Source organism: Bubalus kerabau, chromosome 4 (genome assembly GCF_029407905.1).
Source record: "Bubalus kerabau isolate K-KA32 ecotype Philippines breed swamp buffalo chromosome 4, PCC_UOA_SB_1v2, whole genome shotgun sequence".
Taxonomy (NCBI): Eukaryota; Metazoa; Chordata; class Mammalia; order Artiodactyla; family Bovidae; genus Bubalus; species Bubalus kerabau.
The window spans coordinates 15,886,017-15,906,110 of record NC_073627.1 but is presented as its reverse complement, the minus strand read 5'-3'; the positions used below and the strand labels follow the sequence as shown (position 1 = coordinate 15,906,110).

General features: G+C 52.1%; 1 protein-coding gene across 2 annotated transcripts in view; it reads right to left on the bottom strand.

The window, feature by feature from the left end:
* The window catches only part of ERN1 (endoplasmic reticulum to nucleus signaling 1), an 83,063-nt gene that overhangs the window by 13,856 nt on the left and 49,113 nt on the right, over positions 1-20,094 (bottom strand). The window contains exons 5-15 of one of the 2 annotated variants that reach the window (XM_055575515.1): positions 19,371-19,443; positions 16,809-16,931; positions 14,874-14,975; positions 13,374-13,635; positions 11,797-11,875; positions 10,406-10,571; positions 6,633-6,751; positions 4,094-4,285; positions 2,127-2,394; positions 1,250-1,340; positions 796-985 (exon numbers count right to left, since the gene is read on the bottom strand). In XM_055575515.1, coding sequence (XP_055431490.1) covers positions 796-985; positions 1,250-1,340; positions 2,127-2,394; positions 4,094-4,285; positions 6,633-6,751; positions 10,406-10,571; positions 11,797-11,875; positions 13,374-13,635; positions 14,874-14,975; positions 16,809-16,931; positions 19,371-19,443 — 1,665 coding nt within the window. Of the gene's footprint in view, positions 1-795; positions 986-1,249; positions 1,341-2,126; positions 2,395-4,093; positions 4,286-6,632; positions 6,752-10,405; positions 10,572-11,796; positions 11,876-13,373; positions 13,636-14,873; positions 14,976-15,264; positions 16,378-16,808; positions 16,932-19,370; positions 19,444-20,094 lie in introns of those variants that run through there. The other variant, XM_055575516.1, reaches the window with a different exon arrangement.

Genomic DNA, 20,094 nt, shown 5'->3' with positions numbered 1-20,094 from the left:
TGGGTCAGTTTGTTTTCTTTTATCATATTTTAAGAAAGAAATGAGAATTTCTACTGACAATGTTTTCTACTTCCATCTTTTCCAGCAGACTTTCTCCTGAAGTTATAAGCTAACTTAAACAAGCAAACAAGGCTCCAGTTTACTAGTTTATAATGAGATGATGAGAGGGTAAAAAACCCGAGTCCATTGCCTCCTACAGTAAACTCTACGATGAGGCCAAATGATACTCAAACAGTTTTACAGCCTTGAAACTGAGCAAAAGGGATTCGATGGATGATCTTAATGATTCCAGTCATCAACTAGCATCCTCCTAGCCCACACCAGCCCTGAACAGCGATGAAAGGAAGGACTAACCATGTTTCCTGGAAGCCAAGAGGGAGAGAGATGCCACCTGCAACCAAAGACTTTCCCTGGCAGCCGAGGGGACCACACAATTAAAGTTTGGGTGGGGACTTCCCTGGGTGTCCAGGGGCTAAGACTCCAAGCTCCCAGTGCAGGGGGCCCGGATTGGATCCCTGGTCAGGGAACTAGATCCCACATGTCACAACTACAGATCACACGTATAGCAACTAGGAACTGGTGCAGCCAAGTAACTAAACAAAAAAAGCTGGGGAGATGAAAACATGCTATATTCTACTGCTTGTGGCTAAATGCGTACAAATGGTACATTAAAAATGAACATATGTTAATGTAACCTTAATCAAGCTAATAAAAGTAAATAAAAAACAACACAAAAACAGCAGGCAGTTCCTAAAACCGCGCCAGAGCTGCGGGGAGCGGGACCGGAGCACCCACCTCCTGCAGCGTGGCCGCGCACAGCTCGATGGCGATGTACTGGAACTGCCGGTCCCTCTCAGTGCAGAAGTAGCGGATCACATTCGGGTGTTCGTCCGACTCTCGCAGCAGCTGGACCTCACGGTCTGCGAAACTGAAACACTCGGGCAGGATCCTCTTGACTGCCACGTCACGGTTGTCAAACATGCCCCTGCCGGACGAGGAGGGGAAGGCGGGCTGAGGAAATACCCAGCGAGCACTGGGCCCGCGGGGCTCCTTCCACCGAAGCAGCGGCTGCCTCTGCAGCCTCACGGCCCATGGTGTCCCGACCCACCACCCGGAGACCCCGTGGCCATCACTACCCTCCCAGGGGGAGCTCTTCTGTCTGGTCACCGTGATGACCCCCTGTGCCCCGGGAGCTGATGGGAGCTCCCACGTGAGGCCGTGGGGGTCCGCGGCTCTCCAGGCCACTCACCGGTACACGATCGTGCCCTCAGCTCCATGACCCAGGACATCCTTTGGACAGAAGGAGATTTTCCCAACTATCACCATGCTGGTCTCCTCATCTGGGTCAAAACAGGGAAAAGAACAGACGTGACCTAAAGAACCTTGAGGCCAGAGTGGCTGCGAGCTCCCTGATCTCAGATCGAGGGATGAGAATTCAGAGGTTTTACGGCCCTGGGGCCCTGGTAGGCAGGAGCCCCTGGGCCTGCTCCCCACGCTAGCCCAGGGCCGCCTCCTCCCTCGGTCTCCACCCTTTGTTCCTGCTTTACATTAATCACTGTAAGGACGGGAGCGTGGAGACAGGGCTTCTCTACAGGTCAGCCTAAAGGTCTGTACCTGAAACACTCGGGGAGTGACGGGGGCGGGGGCATGTGAAGCAGAGAGGCCAGTAGTCGAGTCTCCAGCCTGAGACCCAGGACTCGGGGGTCTCCTGCCCTGGTCCTGCGTCCATCCCCCCAGAACATCAGCCCCGACGGCCAGCCTGAGCCCACCTCCCCGAGGGAAGCGGCTCCACGGCTGCACGTGTATGCATGCTCACTGGCCAGCCTGGGGGATGCTCTCGACCTGGACGCCAGGGCAGCTCGGTCAGCAGCGACTACCAGCCCCAGCAGAGTGAGACAGAGGGAGGGGTGCCACGGTGGCACCTGGGAAAGAAGCCGTCTGAGGGGGAGAGGCTGAGCGATGGGGCAGAAGCTCAGCCCCCAAGTGGGGGGGAGGGTGGGAAGGGGTGAGACCTCAGCAGACCCTTGGGAACGTCATAAACCCGTGGAGACCCCCAGGAGGCGCGGGGGGGCTCTGTGGTCCTCAGGCTGTGTTTCCACGAAAGAGAAGATGGCAGCTCCCTTTACCCTCATCGTCCTGCTCCAGGAAGGGGCTGGTGACAGCCTTGGAGGTGGAGCCGGTGGAGTGGAGCGAGTGGTTGGAGGCTCGGGGGGATGTGTTGGGGCTGCTGGTGGCCGAGCTCTCCGAGTACTGGCCGGACGAGTCCTGGAGCTCGGCGTCCTGTGCTGCATCCCCGGGCGGGTGGAAGGGCAGCTGCTGCTGCTGCAGGAGCTGGATCTTCTCCAGTTCCTTCTGGAACTGCTGGTGCTGGAGCTGCCGCTGCTGGTGGATGCTCTGGGAAGAGAAGCACACGCCCAGGCCAGTGCAGCCGCTCCCCCGGCGGAGAGGCGGGTGTGGGAGGACAGGCTGCCTATGGCAGAGGAGCGGGCGACATGACGTGACCCCGGGGGCGGGACGCGACTGGTAAGAAGGCAGCAGGGGGCAGAATCGGGTCAAGGACTGGATGGAGGTCTTCCTGCCTGTCAGACTTCCTAGGACAGCCCATTCCCCCAACTGGAGGGGCCGGCAGCGGCAGCTGAGGAGGGATTCTGATGTAAGTGGAGGACTCGGCCAGGTGGAGGGGGTTCCGTTCAATTCTACAGTTCTGGGACTTTTATGAAATTCTGGGGGAATTCTCTGGTGGTCCGGAGGTTAGGACTCAGCTTTCACTGCCGAGGGTGCAGGTTCAATCCCTGGTTAGGGTGCGTGCTAAGTTGCTTTAGTCGTGTTGGACTCTCTGCGACCCCATGGACTGTAGCCTGCTGTCCATGGGATTCTCTAGGCAAGAATACTGGAGTGGGTTGCTGTACCCTCCTCCAGGGGGTCTTCCCAACCCAGGGATTGAACCTGCATCTCTTATGTCTTCTGCATGGGCAGGTGGGTTTTGTTGTTTTTTTTTTACCATTAGTGCCACCTGGGAGTGTAGCCAAAAGAATTAAAATCATGAAAGCCTGAAGATTGTTGCAAGAGTGAAACCAAACAGGAAGAATGGGTACCAGGTGTCTGAGAGCATAGCAGGCACGGGGAAGACCTGGCCGTGCTGTCTACCACGGCCATGCACTTGGCGGAGGTTCGTGCAAAGATCGGCAGCAGCGCAGAGGCGAGGACGCTGGGGCTGAGACGTGGGGAGCCTGGCAGAGGTCGGGCTCCCAGTTCATCCCACCGCCTTCCCCATGCCCACACTCCTCTCATTTAGTCTAAACAACACATTCCATCCTCGTTTGAAGTGGCAGCGACTGTGATTATTAACTGTCTCCATGCGTGGGAAGGTGAGTGTAAGGATGGGTGTGTAGCCAACACTCTCCTGGGAGTTTTCTGTAGAGCTCGCTCTCTCTTTTTCAACTTGGGTTGAAATTCTGGAAATTCCATCTAGTAGCTGGGTTACCTTGGGAGAGTTACTGAACTTCCCAGAGTATAGTTTCTTTCTTTGTGGTTAGGGGATAAATAGGGTTTCCCTGGTGGCGCTAATGGTAAAGAATCCACCTACCAAAGCAGAAGACCCAAGAGATACATGTTTGATCCCTGGGCTAGGAAGATCCCCGGAAAAGGAAATGGCAACCCATTCCAATATTCTTGTCTGGGAAATCTCATGGACAGACCATGTCCCTTGGCTTGTGGGATCTTAGTTCCCTGACCAGAGATGGAACCCAGGCTCTGGGCAGTAAGAGAGCAGAGGCTTAACCACTGGACTGCCAGGGAATTCCCATGTGTAGTCTTAAAAAAGAAAATACAGTTAAGTATTAAAATGATCGGCAAGCAAGGTTTCCAAATCAGTTTTTACAGTCAAACTGTAAGTTGTAAGTACAAAACTGTAATTTCCTGAGAAGTGAGCATCTGTTTGATTACAATGTTTTTGAAGGAAAGCCAATATTGACTCTTAAGTGGGAACAGAAGCGTATTTGCTTGTTTGTTGCCTTTGTCTGGACCTCACTGACAGGCAAAGGTTCAGAAACATGTGGGCAGGGGTCGGGGGCGGGAAGGAGCAGAGCCTTACCAGGGGGTAGGTGATGATGAAAGCCACCCAGCCGATGAGCAGGAAGGTGCTCAGGATGATGGTGGCCATGTCCTTGAGCATGGAGTCCACAGGGGCCTCGGGCTTGGCAGGGGCATGATCGAACTTCTCTTCCACGTCCGGAGAAACCGTGGTAGGTGCGTTTTCTGAAGTCTGGTCAACCAGGTCAATGGCCTTGTGTGGGAGAGAGTGGCAACATCACCGCTCAGTTTCCAGCCAGATATAAAAGAGCCAAACAATCAGGAGAAGCCACGACTCAGCTCAGATGTGAGTGGGGTTTGGGAGAATGGATACATGTGTATGTGTGGCTGAGTCCCTTTGCTGTCCACCTGAAACTAGCACAACACTGTTAATCGGCTATACTCCAATACAAAATAAAAAGGTAAAAAAAAAAAAGAGAGAGGCCATGATTATTTATGAGGAATGACTATGCTGTGAAATATGCTGGATTATTTTTAAGGCCCACCCAAGACCACAAAGCCAGATAACTGTTGCCCTTTTCAAAGCAACTGCCTTGAGAGGCCATGTGCTATTGCAGTGACGGAATCATTACTCAAAAAAACGGTTTTTAGAGAAATACTTTTGAAAGTGCCTTCACATGCAATATTCTTTCGAAAATCCTTATTAAAGGCAAAACCCTCCTTGGATAGTAGATTTGCTGTTTGGGGAAACTCTGAAATCATCGGTAACAAGTCTGGTAGAAAGCTGGTGGTCCACTTGGTAACATTTCACATTAAAAAGGAAAACACACAATCACACGATCTAGGAAGTAATAAAGCAGCTTTCCAACGTTGCTTGTAAACTTTCAGTGCGACTCCAAGCACAAAACCATTTATTCAAACAGTCCACTATATTTCAAAGTTTTTAAAAAGCATTAGGGTCCTTTGTTAAGCCCCAAATTAACTCAGATAAAGTGGAGTTTTTGCTCAAACTCTTCAGAAACTCTAGGACTTCTAGAAAAATGCATTGATGTTCTAGAACATCTAGTTTTCCAGTCATGCTTCAATTATTTGCTGGATGAGATGGACACACAGCCTCCTTGGCACCCCCATGCACTCACGCCTCCCTCCCCTTCCCTCGGGCCCTCCGCCGCCTGTAGGGGGTGTGCGGGTGGCCTGGCTGGTGGCAGCTGAGGAATGTTTGCTGACCATGTGACCAGAGACAACACCACTCATTTGGTTATATTTGCTCAAGTGTGTTTGTTTTAAAAAGTTAGTCTTAATACCAGACAAACGCACGCCAGAGTATTTTAATGGACTTTCAAAGGACTCTTTGCTCAAGATGGAACGATTATATAGGAAAATCTCCATGACAACCATCTCTGGGTGTTAGATTAAGGGTATTGTTTAATTTTCTTTTTAAACTTTTGTTTTCTAGGTGTTTAATAACAAATATGCTGGGCTTTACTCAGATCAAAATCAGATCCAGATTTTAGGGCCCTGATCCCTCTCCAACCTGGCTGCCTCCAGAGACAAGGGACAACTCAGCACGTCCCAGAATCTTAAACGTCCACGTGATTTTCTTTCCGTTTCCCTCTGGACAAAAATCTAAATCTCTAACGTGAATTTGATATGATCACAGCCCTCCCCCCACATCAGCCAGTTACTCCCCTCTTTCTCTGGCCCTGCCCACAGGCCCTTCTCAGTCATAGGACCCCCACCGGCAGGGCTGCAGTATCCTCCAAGCCAGAACGGCCTCTGGACCCCGACCCCCAGCTCCCACCCTCCTGCAGCCTCCACACCTGCTCTGTGCCCAAGGCTGCGCACACGGGTGGAGCGATGGTCTCCCCGTCCCTGGCTTCCACCAGCAGATGAGAGAGGGCTGGAGTTCTGTGGGGCTGCCAAGTGTCTTCGCTGGAGCTCCAGGCTCCACTCCCTCCCCACTGGCTTCAGGCTCAAGTATGCTCCGAGCACCCCAGAACTGCCCATGGTGTGAAGGAAACCCCCCTCGAATCATCCTAGTTTGGGTGGTCGTCTGCTTCCAGCTGAGACCCTGAGAGCAGGCTTCATTTACCCGGGCTCAGGAGGGTGACCTGAGCCGAGTCGGGTGGGCTTCCCGAGTGCCCCACACCCACCCAGGCGCCCTGGGTCCCCGCCAGACCGAGCAGCCAGAGCAGGCCAGTCCTGGCTGGAGAGCACCTCAGTCTCCCACCTGCTCTCTCTGCCAGCTCTCCTTTCACTGCGGGGCCTGGAACATGGCTCCTGTGCAGTCACCTGACCATGTCGCCCATGGCTCCCCGCTGGGCATCCTACAATCCCGTCAGGCTGCCTCCTCAGCCCCAGAGATGGACGCACAGGGTTCCTGCTCCGGGCCTGCACCTCTGCCTGCGTCCCTCCGGCACGCCCACCACCTCTCCCACAGGCCCCCTCCCTGACGTCAGTCCTCAGCACTTTGTCTGCTGTGGATTCTCCTGCACCCCTGCCCCTCCTGAGTGGACTGCAGGCCCTAAAGGCAGGACAAATGCCTTATCGCCCAGCCTCTGACTCGGGGCCGGTGCCTGCCTGTCCACGTCCCCACTCACCTCCTCAAAGCTCTTCTTCTCCGAGTCGGCGGGAATCACGTTCTCCCGGTGTTTGGGCAGGTTGTTGGGGAAGCGCTCCAGCATTTTGGTGGATGCGGACAGGGGGGTTTCATGGTGTCCTGCGAGAGGAAGCGTGGCCTCTAATGAGAATGGTTTCCCCATGCGGCAGTCGCACTTGACGCTCAGCTGAGACATCAGTCGCCACCCAGAGAGGGGCCCGCGATGCAAGTGCTCACGTGTGTAAAGGGAGAGAAAGTGAGAGCTGGGGACTGGAGGAACTCCACCAAGACAGAGCTTTTACCTTCCAAGGCCATGAATGCAGTATTCTGAATCTCACAATAAGGAGCAAAGACGTGGCCCTGTCATGAGAAGGACTGGGATGTCCAGGACACATTCAGAGCAAGGCACAAGTGTGCACATGTGTGTGTGTGTGTGTGTGTGTGTGTATGTGCTCAGTCGTGTCCAACTCTTTATAATCCCATGGACTACAGCCCGCCAGGCTCCTCTGTCCATGGGATTCTCCAGGCAAGAATACTGGAGTGGATTGCCATTCCCTTCTCCAGGGGATCTTCCTGACCCAAGGATCGAACTCAGGTGTCCTGCATTGCAGGTGGATTCTTTACCATCTGAGCCCCCAGGGAAACCCCCAAGAACTAGTCTGAGCTATGTATACTGCTCATCTGGAGAAATCCCCTTGAACTCTCTCTCTAGGTCAGTTCTCTATCTACACCGTCAACACTGCTCATTAAAGGAAGCCTAGGTCTGTTTTGAGCCACCATCAAGTTCCCCTCATCTTTCAAGGAACACTGAGATGGCAGGATTTCCTGAACTGGTTGCCTGCTTCAGACCTCTGACTCACACTTGCCGTGGGGCCCAGGGAACCCGGGAGTGTCTCCAGGTACCTCTGAGGCTCGGGAACAGGAGACCCTCAAGCTAAGAGGAGTGAGGTTGCCCCTCCACATGCCACCCTGTGCTGTGGCGCTCTGCCTGCTGCTCTCATGGTTTCAAGCCCTGCCCCTTGGCCCGGCACCTCCCAACACACTGTGATGAGCCCGAATCCCCTCTTCCGCCCACAGTCCTTATAAACAGGCCTTCCCCTAGCGGAGCCTTTAGCAGCATCACGGAGGGCACTCTGAACCTGCTGTGCTACAAATGTGACCGTGAGATCCTGAAACATTTCTGTGCAAAAAGGCCCTGGTCGTCTGATTTTCCAAAAGAGCCACGAAGACTTTTTTCTGGATCCTTCATGGTCTCATGTATATATTTCCTCAGTTTCCAGTAACCTTTTTTTTTTAAAATTTTATCTTTGGCTGGGCTGGGTCTTTGTTACTATGCTTGGGCTTTCTCTAGTTGTGGGGAACAGAGGCAGTGTGTGGGCTTCTCTCTGGGATGGGTTCTCCTGTTGCAGAGCACAGGCTCTAAGCGCATGGCCCTAGCAGTTGTGCACGGCTTTAGTGGTCCCAAGGTACGTGGGATCTTTCTGGGACAGGGATCGAACCCATATCCCCTGCATTAGCAGGCGGATTCTCAACCATTGGACCCACAGGGAAGCCCAGTTTCCAATAATTTTTTCATTCTTAACCACTGGTAGACAGTCAATGCAACCCGTAACTGCTATATAAAACCAAGTGGCCCCGTGATTTTAATGGCCTCTGCCCATCAGTTCTTTTTTTCCTCTGCTTTGGGCCCATTCACAACACGCTTTCAAATACATCTGTTCAGAAAAAGGGGTAGAATTATTTTGTTATCTCCTATACGCCGGATTGGAAGAAACACAAACTGGAATCAAGATTGCCAGGAGAAATATCAATAACCTCATATATGCAGATGACACCACCCTTATGGCAGAAAGTGAAGAGGAACTCAAAAGCCTCTTGATGAAAGTGAAAGAGGAGAGTGAAAAAGTTGGCTTAAAGCTCAACATTCAGAAAACGAAGATCATGGCATCCGGTCCCACCACTTCATGGGAAACAGATGGGGAAACAGTGGAAACAGTGTCAGACTTTATTTTTCTGGGCTCCAAAATTACTGCAGATGGTGACTGCAGCCATGAAATTAAAAGATGCTTACTCCTTGGAAGGAAAGTTATGACCAACCTAGATAGCATATTCAAAAGCAGAGACATTACTTTGCCAACAAAGGTTCATCTAGTCAAGGCTATGGTTTTTCCTGTGGTCACGTATGGATGTGAGAGTTGGACTGTGAAGAAGGCTGAGCGCCGAAGAATTGATGCTTTTGAACTGTGGTGTTGGAGAAGACTCTTGAGAGTCCCTTGGACTGCAAGGAGATCCAACCAGTCCATTCTGAAGGAGATCAGCCCCGGGATTTCTTTGGAAGGAATGATGCTAAAGCTGAAACTCCAGTTCTTTGGCCACCTCATGCGAAGAGTTGACTCATTGGAAAAGACTCTGATGCTGGGAGGGATTGGGGGCAGGAGGAGAAGGGGACGACAGAAGATGAGATGGCTGGATGGCATCACCGACTCAAGGGACCTGAGTTTGAATGAACTCCAGGAGTTGGTGATGGACAGGGAGGCCTGGCGTGCTGCGATTCATGGGGTCGCAGAGAGTCGGACACAACTGAACGACTGATTTGATCTGATCTGATGCCCATTATTTGGTAAAAATAATAACCAGAAGAAGAATGGAACAAAGAGTCAGGATGAACAAAGAACAACAAGGCCTGGACGACGGCAAAGGGACCCATGGGGCTCCAGGACATCTAGCTTCCTCTCTGTGATGCCCAGTTACACGGCCCCTTGGTGTGTAAAGGGAGAGATGACACCCGAAGGCAGTGAGTGTGACCGATGAAGGCAGAGGTGACAGAAGCTGTGTCTCTGGCGAGCGTCCCAAGTAACTAGAGTAATCCCCCATCCAGATGCCACCGCCTGGCTGCCTCCCAGGTCTGCAGGCTCCGAGGTGGCTCCACCTCCCTTTCCTGGCGCCCCAGGTCTGACCTCTCTCTGCCCTGGCCCCAGTCTGCACGAGCACTGGGAAAGAATGATGGGGAGAAAGTTCATCAGCCCCTGTACTGCACCCGCTCTGGGGCTTGGAGATGGCAGAATCGGGGAGTAGACGCCACAAAGGAAGGGCAAATCTGATTAAGAAAACTCCGTCTTGCTCTAATTACTTGGGATGCTCGCCAACAGCTCCTGTCACCTCTGCCTCCGTCGGTCGCACTGACTCACAGGGGCCTCCAGCCTGGGGGCCAGCAGGGGTGGCAGCAGAAACGGAAGAGAAGGGGAAAGGGACCATCGCACACCCCCGGGACTTCTGCCTGCTGCGGCTCCTGGACCTCAGTCCAGCCTCTGACTCTTTTCCACCCTCAGGCCCTCCTGGGTCTTCAACTCTGTCCTCTCCAAGCTCCCCTGCTCGCCCACATGAACTCCCAAGTGAATTCTTCCACAGAGGACGCCTGCTTCCTTAACTCTTAACTGGATATAACAAGGGTGCCGACCTTGCAAAGGGGTCATTTGTGGGAAATAAGGAAATATTCGAAAGTGCCTGGCACAGACATCTAACACGTGTCAGATCACTGCACAGAGCTTGCAATATTTAGTACTGGAGTTTAGGAACATTAGTCAAATGATTTCTGAGAACTGACTTGGTAATACAGCTAGCCTGTTTTGTTTTCCTTGGGGGTAAAAGAGTCCACGGTCTGAAAAACCAACGTGGACAGGCTCCGAGCAGAGCTGAGGGCTGTGACTGGTAGTGTCGTCTCTTGGCCACAAGGAGGCAGCAGGTCGCCGCCGGCGCCCCGAGGAGCTGACTTACCGATGAGCAGCCAGTAGTTCCGCAGGTAGTTGAGCTTGCTCTTGCCTTTGAGTCCGGGGTTCAACTTCAGGTCCGTGCTGGGCGTGATCACACACTCCCCTTTGTCCCCGATGGTGACACCGTCGGTCTGGGGGCCTTCCAGCAAAGGAAGGGTGCTGCCCCGGGGCTGTGAAGACAGACCGGAGTGAGGCTGGGGTGGCCGGTAGGACAGCAAGTATTCCTGTGCAGGGCTGGTTGGGAAGGCAGTTCAGTTCAGCCGCTCAGTCGTATCCGACTTTGTGACCCCATGGACTGCAGCACGCCAGGCTTCCCTGTCCATCACCAACTCTGGGAAGGCAGAGTGGGACTCAAAGGCCCCAAGATGGGGCAGGAGCAGCCCTTCCCCCAGGATGTGACAACGCTGCCCTGACGTCTTTTAAAGTTTGGCTGTCTTTTTATTTATTTATTTACTTATTTATGCCACACTGTGCGGCATGTGGGATCTTAGTTCCTGGGCCAGGGATCGAACCTGTTCCCCTGCAGGGGAAGTGTGGAGTCTTAACCACCAGGATGCCAGGGAAGTTCCTTGGACGTCTTTTGAAATGTGGACATCTCTTTAAATCTGGGAACAGGGAAACAGGAAGGGTGTGCGTGGAATTCCATGAGGCTACTGTGAGAAGCAGATATAAGTGATGGAATTCACAGATGGTACAAGTGACTGGGGTTCGAATGTTCCAGCTGCGGGCCCAGTGCTAGCTCGGGCACCACTGGACCCTGGCAGGCCCTGCCCTGAGCAGTTGACAGACTCACTGGGAAGATAGGAGATGCCAACCAAACAGCTCAAACACCGTAAGGACCAAAACAGCAGCCTGGACAGTGATGCCTCAGACTCTCAGAGACGGGGCGCTTGAAGCGACCTGGCAAGGCTGGAGGAGGCTGGACCAGTCACCAAAGGATGCCCAGGATTTGAGGAGGAAAACAGAAGACAGGAGTACAATCCAAGTGTGAGGCGCAGCCTGAACAAGGGCTGAGAAAGACGGACAGGAAACTCTTGGAACTCAGGGAGGAGAGGGACAGTGCAGCCCACAGTGACACCAGCCGTGGGGCAGGCGGGCACCGCGGGGCTGGCCTGCAGGGACCTGAACCCCAGCTGGGGAGTCTAGACTTGAATCCAAAAGCCAAGGGGAGCAACCGGGGCTTCCCAGGCCCAGGAGGCTGCCTTAGTCACAAGACTCTGCTCATGAGGTAGAACGCAGTATGTGCATAAATTATCTCCGAGGATTTAGGATGCGTGTCTTGTGTCCGTAACAGGATGCTGGTATATCATTCAGCTGTTCTTTGCTGAAATGGAACAGGAGTGCTTTGAGGGTGCCTCCATGAGCCCCACCCGCCAGCCCCCAGAGTGGACTTACCACAACGGCGACGCCCTCGTGCACCATCGAGGGGGAAGCATAGAGGCTGGTGGAGTATTTCCCCACATACAGGGTGGGCCTAGGAGACAAACAGATACATGCAGTCCACTGTCATTTAATCTCTGGACCTACAAAAGGGGGCTTTCTGGAGAGAGTCACAGCCCTGACTATCATCCCCAGGAAGAAGCACATGAACCCCCGAGCTCTGAGCGTGGAGAGGGTGAGAGGCAAGGGGACTGCCCTGGGCCTGAGGAGAGTGGGACCACGAGCCCTGATGTCACTGATGCCTTTGACGGGCCACCTGCCTGCAGCCCGGGTTTCCTCATTTGCAGGTGGCGGGTCTGCACCGGCCCACCCCTGCTTCTGTCCTCAGAAGGGACCCTGAGCAGTGATCACCCGGGAGAGACTGAAGGCTGGAACGCATGCAGCCACCCCACAGCCTCTAAGATGGCCCGGCCAGCATGCTTTGATGACTGACGAGCCACCAGAATCCCCACCATGATGGCTTGTGGACGCCTAAAGATTCTACAGGTTCTACAGAAGCTTGGAGAAAAGTCTTATCTGAATGCCTGAAGCAAAGGGGGTGCACAGGAGATTCCAACTGGGTGAGACTTCTGGTGGGTGGTCTGTCCCTGTCAGGGGCACTGAGGAGGCGAGGGGACCTGGCTTTTGTCTGTGGTCATCATGAGTGTGAAAACACGAGGCTGCACGTCCAGACCCTGCTAAACAGGGTTACTATCAAGAGCCAGTCTTGGGGGTGGGTCACCCACTAAATTCTCTAAACCTCTCTCAACAAACATCTTATCTGAACAGTGCTATGAATTCAGAGAACATTTCATGCTCACTGATCTTCTCCACGGCTCGGCAAAATGGGAAACTGAGGCTCAGCAAGGCTAAGTGACCGGGTTACAGGCTGTTCACAGGCGGGGGTGGAGAAACGGGCCTGAGTCTTAGACACACACATACCCTAACACTTTTTTCCTGATTTTTAAAGCAAATACAACTTACAAAAATGTTTTGGAAAATACAGAAAGCTAAAAAATAAATAACCTCTCCCGTATTCCCACCACTAGAGATGGATTTAATTGCACTGCAGTTGCACTGGCAGTCTCTTTCCTATATCCTGCCATAATTTTGGCTTCCCCAGTGGCTCAGCGGGTAAAGAATCTGCTTGCAATGCAGGAGATACAGGAGATGCGGGTTCGATCCCTGGGTTGGGAAGACCCCCTGGAGAAGGAAATGGCAACCCACTCCAGTATTCCTGCCCGGGAAATCCCATGGACAGAGGAAGCTGGTGGGCTACAGGCCATGGGGTCGCAAAGAGTTGGACGGGACTGAGTGACTAAGCACCCATAATTTCAGTTTATTTAATATTTGAGAATCGGAAGCATCCAGGGCTGCCCCCTTCTTAAGATTCTGAGGTTTCTGAACAAGCTGTCCTTGGCTGTTTGTATTTCTCATGGCTTCAGGAGTGTCTGCCCACGCCCTGGCGCCCAGTGCGTGGTACAGCACACCGCTGCAGGACCAGAACGCCAGGGACACGGGGTCCCCCTCTCCGCCCCGAGTCCTGGACTCACGTCAGCTTGCTCTTGGCCTCCGTCTCCTTGGGGAACGGGTACTTCCACTTGGTGATGCGCCCCACCTCCCCCGACATGAAGGTCAGGTAGCGCAGGGTCTCCACGGCGACGTTGATGTGCATCACCTTCCGCAGGCCCTCACGCTGCCAGATGTAAAAGGCCACCACGGGGGAAGCGTAGTTTTGGATCCACAGGACATCCCCAGACTCGCTGTCCACCGTCACCACCAGCCCATCGCCATTGGACACAAAGTGGGACATCTCTGTATGGACCGGATATACACAGCGCGTCAAGCCTCACCTCAGCCTGCAACCACATCCTCCGTTCTCTTGCCAAGCTGCAGGCACCTGACCAGACGAAACAGGCCTTCTGGAGTGTTCTCAGAGTGCCTCCCAACAACTCTACTGGCTTTCAATGAATCTGCTTAGGCTCTACGACAGCGAGAGCTGCCTGGTTTATAAACAGGAAACAGGGTCACCCTCTCACTTGGAGGTGTTCTTTTTTCACTTGGTAATTCAAGTCAATTAGTGGGGTTCCCTGGTGGCTCAGATGGTAAAGAATCTCTCTGCAGTGCAGGAGACGGAGGTTCCATGCCTGGGTCGGGAAAATCCGCTGGAGAAGGGAATGGCAACCCACTCTAGTATTCTTGCCTGGAGAACTCCATGGACAGAGGAGCCTGATAGTCCATGGGGTTGCAAGGGTCGGACATGACGGAGTGACTGACATAACACACACACAATGAGTGGGAGTAAATAGCGCAGAGAAGGGAACCAGAGGAGATCCTGTGAACGTGGCATTTTACAGCCATCCTTTCAAAGCCATCAATCAAGCTGGACAGTCAGCGCTGACCACTGACACTGCCCGCACAAGACCCCAGAGGACATCTGTCAGACTTTCAGGTACCGGTGTTAAGATGGCAAAATCAGCTTTTAGTTTTCATCTGAGTTGGGGGAATGTTTCCTAGAGAAATAACTTGGGAATGAGCCACAGTTATGGAGGCGGTTGTTCATATCAAACTGACATTTAATTCTGCTTCTCATGGGCTTGTAGTCAACTCCTGCGACATAGAGGGACTCCATGAAGTGTGTCCTACCTCCTCTCGGGGTAAACTTATCACTGTTTTACCTGGGTTCCCTCCATACTTCTCGCCCAGGCCCCTGCTTTCAACACTGGCTGTTAAAAAATGGATAAATAAAAGGGAATTCCCTGGCGGTCCAGTAGCTAGAACTCCACACTTTCACTGCAGGGGGCCTGGGTTTGATCCTTGGTCGGGGAACTAAGATCCTGCAAGCCACATGGTACAGCCACACACAAAACAAACAAACAAACAAAACCCCATTGACTGTTTAAGTATCTACTACAAATCCATGGAAAGTCCAAAATCTGGTGACCAAGAAGGTCTTAAAAGGAAATTCGGTTTTCTGGAACCCTCATTTCCCTACAGGTCCTAAGTACCCGCCTGACCTCGCCATGCCAGGGAGGCGGGGGCGGTCTACTTACTGTAGTCCCCATCGTCCTCGGGCAGCGCGGCCGCGTAGTCAAAGTAGGTGGCGTTCCAGCGCAGCTCGCGGGTCTTGGTGTCGTACATGGTAATGGTGTACTCTGAGTGGGGAACACACAGCAGCCTGTTACCTGGAGGGGCCACGACACCAGCGGAGGTGCTGACCTCATCTAAATTACAGCAGACGAATCCTCCCTAAACGGCACGCAAGAAAGTCCAGGCCATTCATGTAGGGAGAGAGAGGGCACGGGGAGGAGGACTGGAGTCCCAAATGCATGAGCGAACCCGGCCCACAGCCTGTGGGGCAGAGACAGGCCGCCCATGCTGTGTCCTTGAACTCAAGGCTCCCGAATCATGAGCAATGTCCTGGTGTTGTTCTAAGCCACTTACGTTTTGGGGTGGTTTACTATACAGCAATCGAGAGTGGACATTAGAAATCGGTACCTAGGTGTGGGATGGTGCCATAACAGAACCATAAAACATGTGGCACTGACTTTGGGACTGGGAGGCAGACGGAAGCTGGAAAGGAAACAGCTGACGGAAGCTGGAAACGATGACCCAGGTTAGGTGGCGGTGCCACAGTTATTAGTTAAGACCACTTCTTGCTGTGCCTTGAAAAATAGAAAGAGTTAAGCAACTAATGAACTTGTGGCTCTAAGGAGATTTCCAGGCAGAATGCAGAACACGCCAAATGGTTTCTCTTAACTGCGTGTGGTAGGACACAAGGCCAATAAGCTAAAGAGGAAACCACTCCGTTTTCAAGTTGAATGCAGAGGAAATGTAGAGGGTCCAGGACTGATGCTCCAGCTGGAAAAGACTCTCAACATAAAAAATGGCCTTGGGCAGGACTTCGCAGGTGGTCCAGTGGTTAAGAATCTGCCTGCTAATGCAGGGGACACGGGTTCGATCTCGGGTCTGGGAACTAATATCACACATGCTGCAGGGCGACTAAGCCTGTGCGCCAGAACTACTGAAGCCGATGCACCCTAGAGCCTGTGCCCCACAACAAGAGAAACCAGCACTATGCGAAGCCCCTCACTGTAATGAAGGGTAGTCCCCATCTGCTGCAACTAGAGAAAGCCCACACACTGCAGCAAAGACCCAGCACAGCCAAAATAATTAATTAATTAAAAGAAAAAGGCCTTAGGGTGACGATCAGGTTCAGGTGCTTCCAGTAAAAAATGGCTTCAGGGTTAAGGTCAGATCAAAGCTGAGGCTGTAAGACCCTCCTGCGAGGCCTCAGAAAGATTCAAGGTGATCCTCCATAGACCTGCTTCCCCTTGTTGCTCTATTTGAGCTGTCCGTTCCACAGCTCTTATGGAGCAGGGTTGGAGGTCAGGGCCGCACCTGCGGCATTTGGAAGGCGGGTCCCTGGAGGAAAGGGCCGCCCGCCCACCCACTTACTCGCCGCAGCCCCTGAGCCCCGGCCACATGTTAGCCTCATGGCAGGTGTGGAGACTCAGCAGGCAGACAAGACCAAGCCCTGCCCTCAGGAAGCCAAGAGTCTAGCTGGGGGCACAAATACAATTTAGAAATGCTTGGCGACAAGACCTGAGAAGGAGGAGGAGGCTGAAGAGAGAGGAGGAGGCTGAAGAGAGAGGAGGTGGGAGATGGTGTGGTGGGGAGGCTGCTGATGTCTAGAAAGGGCCAGCGATGGGCCGTGTGAACAGCTGGGTGCTGTGAGAACAGCTGAGGCTGAGAGCAGGCAGCCACAGAGGTGGAGACTATATCACAGGAGCTTCATAATCCTCGGGCAATGGGGAGCTCCCAGGGGGTATCATAAAGGGGAACAACATGGAAACCTGTGTGTGGACCAGACTGCTCTGGGTGCGTTCTAGAGAATGAAGCCTGGAGGCAGAGACCCTAAGGGAAGGCTATTTCAGGTCACTGTTCAAAATCAGGCAGGCTGTACACGCTCAATGGTTCCTTCTTACCTGTTCGCCCCAGATACAGAAGAGAGGTTGATGGGCAGAGGCTGTCTGCAAAGGCTGATGACAGGGTCTGCTGCTTCTCCCCAGTCAGGAGGTCGATAACGTACCAAATGTCCTGCTTTTTACCTGCAAGGCCACAAGGACACGTGGTGGTTAACACTCACCCAACATGGAAAAAAATATCCCCGCCAAACCAGCAGCCCAAGATGCTCTCTGAGCTGAGAAACAGGCCTGAGATTCTCACGATGTTGAAGACACTTCTATGATGCTCTGTGGGTGACCAGGTTAATGGTAATGTGCAGACAATAAAGCTTATTGGGCCACTGGGTCCTATTAACAACTTAATAACCTAGTCGTGGTATAAAAATTTCTCCACGCCTAATAACATAACAATTCACAGATTTTATTGCTCTGATGAGTAGCCTTAAATATGAAAAATCTGGCCTGTTAAGACAAACCTTTTCCCATAGACTAGGATCTATATAAATCCAGAAATGCACCCAGGGGCTCATCTCCCTGGTAACCATCCTTCACACATCTCAACATCCCTACTCATGAGCCCTCATGTAAAGAGGACTTACAGACACTAGTTTATAATCTAATTAGCGACTGGGCACGAGAGCTGGTGGCAGCCACGTGCTAATGAGGCCAAAGTGATCTCGGCCTCAACCAGTAAGTGACTCCCCAGCCACACGCTACACCCCTCCTCTCGGTCAGCTGATTAAAAGGTATGAACCGGTGGATAGCGTAGCTAAACAACACAATTAGGAAAACTCAAACCTATGGTTACGTACACCAGGGCATCCTGGTAATGGCAAGTTCCTAAGAAAGCTGTTTTATAATGCTCTGTATTGTTTTAATAATTTTGTTATCTGTTTATTTATTTTGGGCTGTGCTGGGCCTTCATTGCTGCGTGCAGGCTTTCTCTAGTTGCAGTACACAGGCTTCTCTCACCGCAGAGCATGGGCTCTGGGGCACGTGGACTTTAGGAGTTGCAGCTCCCGAGCTCTAGAGCACAGGCTCAATAGTTGTGGTGCTCGGGATTTGTTGCTCCGAGGCAGGTGGGATCTTCCCGGATCAGGGATGGAACCTGTGTCTCCTGCATTGGCAGGCGGATTCTTTACCACTGAGCCACCAGGGAAGCCCAATACAGGGTATTATTTCCACTATGATGTCAAGATAAACACAGCTCCTGCCTGAAGGTCAACACCTTCACTGTGATGTGTACGTGTCTGTTTTATAAGGTCTGTCTTCCAAAGACGAGCCTTCTCTCTGCTCACTCGTCTCTTCCTAGCTTATTGGCCATGTTTCCTATTTCAAGGGACTTTTGGAAGCCAAGTACCGAGACGCCAGCAAGCTCACAGGGCACGTGAATCTGCTAAAGCTACACCTAGTTCTAACAAAGGGAGCATACGTGCCAGTCTGTATGTCTGAAACTCGTCCACGGATCCTAACTTCCTGCTCCCAGTGACAAATCTTAATATGAAAAAGATCTGAAGATGGACATAAAACATCACCCGACTGCTGTGGCCAGGACCCCTTTCTGTCTGGCCAGGGTGCCCTTCTGGTTACTATAAGGACTGCGACAGTCTGCGTGACCCAGCTACCACTTTAATGGATGGGTCGGGGCAACTGCCACAACTTGAAATGCACCCTAAGTGACGAACTGGTGGTCAGAGCTGGAAGATCAGCCAGACAACAGTGACTACAGATGGTGAGAAGATGTTCAGAGGGGCCCGGGCACAGCTTAGAGCACAGAGAAAGCCTGTGTTGATCACTTCCCCTGAATCCCTGGGCCAGGGGCTTCCTCATTCTGAAGGTGTGGAAAGAAGAGCCCCAGTCTCCTTAGACAAAGACTTAAAATCCAGCCAGGGCCTGTGCTTGAGACCCAGAAACACACATAAAAAGCTCCCAAGGCATGAACAGGCCGTAAGCACTTTCAGTTCCTCAGAAAGAAAGCTGCTTTATAAATACAGGATATTATTACTACTATGCTTTCAAGATAAATACAGCTCTCCTTTGTGTCACAAATGCATTTTTATTGACATTTTGGCAGCAACCTGGTCAAAGAAAAGCAGCTGATCTGATGCTTTGAAAGATGTGACCCCTGTAGGTATGAAGGAGGCTTATCTAAGCAAGCTGTTAAGTGCTGTTTTTATCCAATATTCTGATAGCAGGAAATACTAAGAAAGCCCTATAATTAATAGGCAAGCCTGGCTTCCCTTTCTTGGCTCAGACTATTGTAATTCACTTTAAATTTCATCCAGTTGCTTCTGGGTATGTTGCAATCTGTAAGTCTCAGGGGTAGGTCAACACAGCAGCTAAAAGCTTGTTAAATGAGTAACCATATTAATGGTGTTAGGTCTGCTCCCAAGTGTGGTGGCAGGGGGAACCCTTTCGTAATTGGTCAGCTAATCCTGGCCTGAACCAGCACAACAGAGGCAAGAAAGGCCTTCCCCAGAAGGGTGGGTAGTGACTGTAGACACATCTCCTCTCTCTCAGGCCCACCACCTTCCCAGATTGTGGCATTCGCTTCCCAAAGGGATCAGCGTCAGGAACTCTTACCCATGTAGAGAATGCCATCTGAACTTCGGCACGGAGATGCCTGCACCAACTCAGGGATCGTAAAGGGAAGTTTCTTTAAAACAAACCAAAGGAAAAAAAAGCAAAGCAAAAAAAAAAAGTTAACAAGGTCTTGTGCAATGATTACAATTTCACTGCAGTCTGTTTCTCTTACCCAATTCTGCTAAAAAGAGATGGTACGTGGGGGTTTTCCTAACTGGAAAGCAAGGAGAAGGGGGCACCCTAGGCTCCCTGCACACTGTGGGCAAGCCCTTGGCTTCCAGGTCCTGGGTGCTGGACACACTGGTTCTTTTACGTGACACGCCCCCTGGAAGTCTCTAGTCCAGAGCCCTTCTGGGGCTCTTTGACCTTTTCTGAAAAGACACACAAATATGGAGAGAATGACACAATCTTTGAAATCCTAAGGCTTGGGGAGTGGGCGGGAGGAGGGAGAGTTGCCCTGTCTTGGAAAATTATCCCAGAGCTGCTTAGATGGGAGTAGAAAACAATCCTCAGAGCAGGAGTCAACCAGGAGACTACCCTGAAGGGTGGCCTCGAGGGAGAGGAGCAGCCGTCCCTCTGTGGGCAACACAGGAGAGTCTGGGGAAGAAAGAGAAGTTTTGGTGTTTTCTCTAGCAACGAATTCTCCTACTGAAAAACAGAAGAAGATTGGGCTTTTTGGTATTAAAAGGAAGTTATGGTAGGTGCTGGGAAAAGAAACTCAGAG